The sequence below is a fragment of the Alligator sinensis genome, unplaced genomic scaffold, assembly GCF_000455745.1.
Source record: "Alligator sinensis unplaced genomic scaffold, ASM45574v1 scaffold829_1, whole genome shotgun sequence".
NCBI lineage: Eukaryota > Metazoa > Chordata > Crocodylia > Alligatoridae > Alligator > Alligator sinensis.
The window spans coordinates 375,613-382,572 of NW_005842399.1; the positions used below are offsets into that span (position 1 = coordinate 375,613).

Sequence of the window (6,960 nt, forward strand, 5' to 3'; positions counted from 1 at the left end):
TCCGCCAACTGGCGGGCGCTGCAGGAGGTGCGGGGCCGGGCCTGGCTCTCTCCTGGTGTGAGACCGAGCGAGCGTTGGAAAAACCACGGACTTTTACATTCAAATCAGTTTTAACCCAAGATCTTGTTATTTAATTTATCTGTTATTTATTTATCTCGTAATTCAAATCAGTTTTAAACTAGAAACTTTTTTAATTCCAACTAGTTTTTAAGCTAAGAACTTGTTAACTTCAAAAACGTCAGCGGGGCTTGGTGGATTTCAGGTGGGAGGACGACATTAAAGTCGAACGCTCCAGTTAATTGTTGGGTGTTTCTTTAGGTGCTGAAACAGAAGGCGGCCGGCTTGGCGAAGTCCCTCCCGGCCCCCGAAACGTCTCCCAAGCCGCGGCGCGCGACAAAAGACGTCGAAGGGATTCCAGCCGTCAATGGCAGCGGGAACACGGTAAAATTCAAGCCTGTAAACCGGACGGAGGGTGGTCCTGGCCAAGCGGGAGCTTCTCCGACGAATATGAAATCGGAGAGAACTGCGCCGGGCGAGAGCCTGGGCGATGCCCGAAGCAACAGAAAAGAGTTCAAGGCAAAAAGGAAAAACGGCAATAGCGAGACGAAGCAGGGGGACATAAAGCATAAGAAGAGGAAAAGGGATGAGCGCGCAGAACAGCCGCCAACAGAGTGAGTGCTTTAAACCTTATGCCCATCTATGGCGGTGCTTTAAACTGTTTTAGTGGCAGCTGAATAACTTGAAATAAAGGCTAATACAATGCTGTGCTTCTTGAGGAGGGAAAACCTAATACAATGCTAATACAATGCTGTGCTTCTTGAGGAGGGGAAACCCTCTTTCCTTTATGATACGTCCCCCCAAGTATTTCAGACCTCTTCCCTACTACCAAGTTACTGCATTCTCTTCCCTTCCCATTCAGGTAGGGGGGGTTACAGTTCAAACAACTATTTTGGGGACTTTTTGACTTCAGATTCAGAATTTAGACTGTAGACTGCGGAGTCACAGCTCAGGAGGCTCGACTGGGTAACGGGAATGGGAAGAAGTTCAAAGACAAGGTATCCCTGAGGAGCCTGGGATAAGAGAGAAGTAAAAACCACTCTGATTAACCCAGTTATTCAAATATTTGAACAAAACTGTAGTCTGCATGCTCAGGTTGTTAAACTAGTTGGCTCTGACTAGGACTAACTAGGTAACTCCTTTCTTTTGTAAACATCAAGCTTACCCAAACTGTAAAAAGCCAAATCGAACAGTATTAAAAAGGTCCTTTTTACCTTTTGCTTACCAGGGATGACATCTGGTTTGATGGAGTTGATCCAGAGGATATTGAAGCAGCAATAGGACCTGAAGCAGCAGAAGTTGCTAGAAGAAAAATGGGACTTGAAAGCACGTCCAAGCCAACTGTGGAACAGGTGCTGGTTAAAGAAAAGGCTTTCAGTGGGTAGGTTGTATTTCTAATGCAACAAGTACCAACAGTATTATTGGAGGCATCAAAAACTTACTCCCGTTCTTACAGCTGTGGACAGAGTATGCAACAGTGTCTTCCAGAGTCTGCAGAGACTATAGCTGCTCTGTGGTGTTAACTGTTCCGGTTATATTAACTGGTGCCTCACCTGTCAGCGTAGCAGTCAGAAGTATGCAATCTCAGCAAGGGCTTTCTAATCTGCGTGTCCGTTTTCCTCTTTTAGACTCACAAAAGCTGTAGCCATGGACTGTGAAATGATAGGAGTGGGGCCCCAGGGGGAAGACAGCATTGTGGCTCGTGTGTCAATCGTGAACCAGTTTGGAAAGTGCGTTTACGACAAATATGTCAAGCCTACAGAAAAGGTGACTGATTACAGGACAGAAGTTAGCGGGATACGGCCTGAGGACACAAAGAAGGGTAAGTAGGTTGGCCTTCCCCAGAACATCCTTAAGAAAAACCTTATGCAACTTACTGAGTTACTGTCAGTGTATCAGGAGTCTGCTGAATTCTATTTTTTGAGCAAGAAATAAAGCACTTGCACAACCTTAATCTCTCTAAATATAAAAGAATACTTCAGGGGAGCATGAATAAAAAATTCTGTAAAGACGCAATTTGCCCGAAAAGGCCATTGTTGCCCCAGTAAAAAAAGTAGTTTCTAACACTTGCTTAAATGCAAGCCTAGCATTGGACCAACAAGTGGATGTTGACTGTTTCAACTTTTTTGCAAGGCATCCATCCTGGTCTCGTTTTTGCTTCCTCTGAACAAGCAGGGGATGACAAAGTACAAGAATCATGCATTCTTCTGCATCTTGGGTCCTAAGAAAGTGACCACCACACATGATGGTCTTCTAATGCTCACTCAACTTGCTCAGTTGCTGTTTAATGTCCATGTTGAAACCATTTTTTTATGTTGCATTTTCAGGAGAAGACTTTAAAAAAATTCAGGAGGAGGTGGCTGACATCTTGAGAGGAAGGATTTTAGTTGGACATGCTGTCCACAATGACTTAAAGGTACACATCTCCATACTTGTTGCTTTGAAGGTAAAACTTCAGTGATTTTTGTTACCCAGGAAAACAGATTAGAAATTTTTAAGCTTAAGGTTGCAGTGTCTTAATACCCAGATTCCACCTGTGCTGGACACCATATTGTATAGCAGTCCAATTTGTACAAGTAGCAAAGCAGGTGTTCAGTATTTCCTTCTAGTCTAGAAACAAACAGCAAGTTGATCGAATCATTTTTGTATTTGGGGGTAGCTGTAGCACTGCCTGCGAAGAGCTGCAGTAAGGCAGCGTCTTTAATTCAGAAACTAGCATTCCACTTTGCTCAAGCAGGAGCAATGTGCACAACGGCCTTGTATAGTCTTCATAGGAAGCACGTCTGTATTGAAGATGGCCACCGTCTTTGCCAGGTTATGCATTCCCTGTTTGAATGTTCTCGATCAGAATTGCTCCCATTGTGAATTGTCTTTTCTGCCGATGGAAGGACGACTAGCTGCACTGCAGTTGGATGTACAAAATAACCTATTTACAGAGCAAATATTTTTCTTTCAGATCCTGTTTCTTGACCATCCTAAGAAGAAAATTCGGGACACGCAAAGATACAAACCTTTCAAACAGAAAGTCAAAGTAAGGAACTCAGGAATGTAATCATTAGTTCATATTTTGAAGTAGTTCCACGCCAAAATTTCTAGAGGACTAAGTATGAAGCTGGGAGTCAGAGGCTCCAGTTCTTGTTCAGCCAATGAGTTTGGCCTAGCCCCTATCCCCCTCTTCCGTCACTCTGTAAAATGGGGATATCTGCCCCTGCCATTCAAGAGTATTAATTAGTTCAGTATTTAAACAGCCCTTGAGATGTTGAAAATACCATGTAATATTTTGCTGATTGAGATTACTTATAACATTTGTGTGCAGTAAGTTCAATGGCTCTCCCAACTTCTCGAACATGACCTAGGAAAGCTGGTTTTCCTGTCACTTTTCTGGGCAAAAACATAGGGCACTAAAAGGTGAACATACAGCCTGTTTACTTGTTGTGGGATATTGCTTGGAGAATCAGTTGCTTAAATTTACAAAATACAGTTACTTCCATGACCTCAGAAATGGAAGGTGTAACAGTTGACTTTAATGTGACACATGACATTTTACAGTTCAAAACAACATACTTTTTTTCTCTCCATATTAAAAGATCATATATGCAGCTTCTGATTACATTGGTGCATTCGTGCAGTTCCATTGCCGAAGGGATTTACAAGCACAGATGTCTGAATTGATCTGTCAGTGGCTTAAGTCAGGGGTAGTCAAGTAGGAGGTATGCGTACCCCTGGGGGTACTTTGAAAGGTCCCAGGGGGTGTGTGGGGGCAAGCAGGGACGGAGCGCCACCACCTCATGCCGCTGCCTCACAGAAGCAGGGCCAGGGCAGGGTGCGAGCAGGGATGCACAGATGCCACAGTGCCACCACTCGCCACTACCCATCCTGGGGATACGCTTATTTAAAAAGGGGTCTGCCGGGAGTACACTTATTAAATGAGGTTGAAAACACCTGGCTTAAGTCTTCATCTTGCCAGTTCATGCACAGAATCTGCTACATGCTGTGGTTGGAAGAGTTTTCTTACCTTACCTTTCTAATTAATTTAAAAATGACTGCAAAACTTGGCCTAAGTTAGTGCCTTCAGGGGAATATTTCATTTCATTTTCTGATTTGGCTAGCGTGTGATTTTTGTTGGCTTTGTTTCTAGAGTGGACGCCCATCACTGAAACTGCTTTGTGAGAAACTGCTGAATGTGAAAGTGCAGACATCAGAGCATTGTTCGGTACGTACGCCCACGAGAAAAACGGAACTTTGTGGATCAGTGCTGTACTAGGCTTCAGCTTCTGGAACCCTGGGTTCAAACTTTACTTAAGGCTTCACAGCCTCTATCCAGGACACTGTTTACACCTGTTTGAGCAAAGGTTGTCCAGTGCTTCCCTGCATTGCGCCAGTTGTTTTACTTGCATATTATTCTTTACGCTCCATAAACAAATTCCACAATACTGCATCTAAATCTCTGAAGTTTCCTGAGAGAAACAGTATGGTAAAGGTGACTTATATCAACTTTGTGTCCTAATGTCAGCATCTTGTGCCATTCTACCAACAGCTGCATTCAGTCTACAGCTGGTAAAAGGAGCAGGTGAAAGATGATTAATTAGCCTTCTATTCCATCTGTAGTAGTCAGGGCTTCTTTGGTAGGCAAGAGGAAGGAGCAAACAGAGATGTCTGAAAGAGTGGGGAAAGTTCACAAGAATGCTCCAAAATACCATGTTTGGTAATGGTGTCAGGAGGCAGAGGTCCTATTCAAAGCAAGGGATTACCAGTTTGTGCTAGCTGCACTACATCCTCCTGATCTGGATTCTGCTTTTTGAATGACTAGTCTCTTTTCCCCCTTAAATCTTAACACTGGGGAGGAGAGGTTAAAATATCAGTTGAAATAGAAAGGTGCATTTGTTGGGGGGAGGGAAGATGTTGACTAGAGCATTTCAGCCTTTCTTTAACCTGTTGCTTATTCCATTATCTTTCAGATTCAGGATGCACAAGCAGCTATGAGGCTGTACACACTTGAGAAAAAGCAGTGGGAAGCAGCTATCAAGGAAAAAACCAAACCTAAGAAAAATGAAACTCTTTAGTCACTCAGAGAAAGCAGTCTGAAATGGACAGTGGCTACTTTTTTCCATATATGCAAGAACAAGGCTTTCAAAGGGAATGTTTCATAAAGGCACCGTGAGCTGGAGGTTGCAAACTTGGAGATCTTCATCCACTGCAGTGATTTCCTCCACAGGCACTGCGGGAAGCCCTTGTGTACTCTGCTTCCTTTTTCTGCTAGTACAGTGTATCATTGTATTTATTTTCCTTTCTTACTTGAAACTTTGGCAACACAAGATCCTCCCACCCTGGGGCCTGCTTCTGAGAAACCAGGTTATCTACTGCTTCCTCTCCCTCCTGTATGTGGTGGTATACCTATTGTTTTTAGCCATCTAAGCTCTGCATACAGTTAATATGCCCTGGAAGGCATTAATTCCTCAACTGAAAGACAGTGCTGCTCCAAGCCTTAGCTGGAAGTAAATTAGAAACTCACCACTCAGCTCTAAGTATTTTTTTTTTTTATTTAGATTTCCAAGGAGAATGACATTTACTTTTGGCTTTTAAGTAATTAGGAGCAATACCATTTACTACACCCCCAATCTCACTCTTTCTTCTGCCACCTTGACCAGAAGAATCTAAGCAGCCTGTTGTATGGTTCCTGTACTTGTCCAGCTCTAAGGTGAATAAAACTCAAAAGATGAACATTTGTAGTGTAACTGCCCTCAGCATCATAAAATTTGTGGCCAGCCTGCAAATACCTGATGTGTTTTAAAAGTTTCTGTCGCCTGTGAAGACAGGCTAGAAAACTAACTTGACAGCGTTCAGTAAGTACACATGGTAATTACAGGAGGAAGAAAGGAGTGAAGTGCTGTATGCTTTCCCAAGGATCAGTTATTTCATTCAGAACATGTATATAGTATATAGTAAACGAATAGCTATGGCAATCCATTATGGTGAATCCTCTGTGAGCTGGTTAGTCAATACTAACCTTACAGAGGAGCCATTATACTTCAGATGCTATAGATTATTAATTACATGAAGTTTAGGCCTTAGTTCGTTACTTTCATTTTTATTCATATTTTATACATAAAATAAGGAATTTTAAATCCACAAAGTAAAGCAGGTCATCAAAATCCTATCATTGTCCAGATTGTGGTAACTGGTAGTCAATTTGGTGGCCAACTGGAGAGAATACTTCAAGGAAGATTGTTTGATAGCTGTATGATACAGGCCGTATCTCTCTTTGGGGAGAAAAATGTGTTGACATGCATCTGAAAGACATGACCGTTTCTACCTGAATAGAAATAAGATGTGAAGACTTCTTATAGAGCAGCTTTTACCTTCTGTAATTTCAAAAGTGTTGTATCTGCAAGAGTAATTATCTCCTGAGGAGAAAAATGGAGAGAAGCATCAGTTATAACTACTCTGTTTTATTAATAAACTATGGGAACAACTGATTATATCGACCAGGGATGGGGAACATCTGGCCCGCAGGTCGGATCTGGTCAGCTGAGGACTCCCTTTCCCAGCTGCCCTTGCCCGCATGGCTTATGCTGGTCTCCATGGAGACCTGAGCCTCAGCTACACCATGCAGTGGGCTGCCCCGGAGCTGCTGGGATCTTGTGGCAGGGGCAGTTTGCTCTGGAGCCAGGGCAGAGCTGTGATCATGGCTCTGCCCTGGCCCCAACCAAGCTATTGCTGCTATAAGGAGCCAGGGCAGAGCCACAATCCCCTGCATGCATGCCCCTGCCCAGAGTGTGCAGACTACAAACAGTGGCTCTGTCATCTGCCCTGGCTCTGGACCAAACTGCCCCCACCACAAGATCCCAGCAGCTCCGGGGCAGCCCCCTGTGCTGCTCTGCTGCACGCCATCCTGGCTAAGGG

At 43.6% G+C, this 6,960-nt stretch overlaps 2 protein-coding genes across 3 annotated transcripts in view; one reads left to right on the top strand and one right to left on the bottom strand.

The window, feature by feature from the left end:
* Nucleotides 1-6: 6 nt before the first annotated feature.
* On the top strand, nucleotides 7-6,944 carry REXO4 (REX4 homolog, 3'-5' exonuclease). Of its 2 annotated transcripts, none has more exons than XM_025211292.1 (8): nucleotides 7-57; nucleotides 319-671; nucleotides 1,286-1,438; nucleotides 1,686-1,879; nucleotides 2,385-2,473; nucleotides 3,014-3,088; nucleotides 4,196-4,270; nucleotides 5,016-6,944. In XM_025211292.1, the coding sequence occupies exons 2-8, from the start codon at nucleotides 508-510 to the stop codon at nucleotides 5,118-5,120; spliced, it is 855 nt and encodes a 284-aa protein (XP_025067077.1). In that variant the 5' UTR covers nucleotides 7-57; nucleotides 319-507; the 3' UTR covers nucleotides 5,121-6,944. The 2 variants fall into 2 exon arrangements, with proteins under 2 accessions (XP_025067077.1, XP_006029845.1); XM_006029783.3 differs by having other exon boundaries at nucleotides 7-27.
* STKLD1 (serine/threonine kinase like domain containing 1) overlaps nucleotides 5,586-6,960 on the bottom strand; it is a gene marked incomplete at its 5' end in the record, with an annotated part of 19,542 nt that continues 18,167 nt past the window's right edge. The window contains 1 exon segment of the mRNA XM_025211290.1: nucleotides 5,586-6,461. Coding sequence (XP_025067075.1) covers nucleotides 6,399-6,461 — 63 coding nt within the window.

Coding starts and splice junctions, on each gene's coding strand:
- REXO4 (XM_025211292.1), top strand. CDS start 508: ATGAAATCGGAGAGAACTGCGCCGGGCGAGAGCCTGGGCGATGCCCGA. Junction 672..1,285: donor GCAGAACAGCCGCCAACAGA/GTGAGTGCTTTA, acceptor TTTGCTTACCAG/GGATGACATCTGGTTTGATG. Junction 1,880..2,384: donor GCCTGAGGACACAAAGAAGG/GTAAGTAGGTTG, acceptor TTGCATTTTCAG/GAGAAGACTTTAAAAAAATT.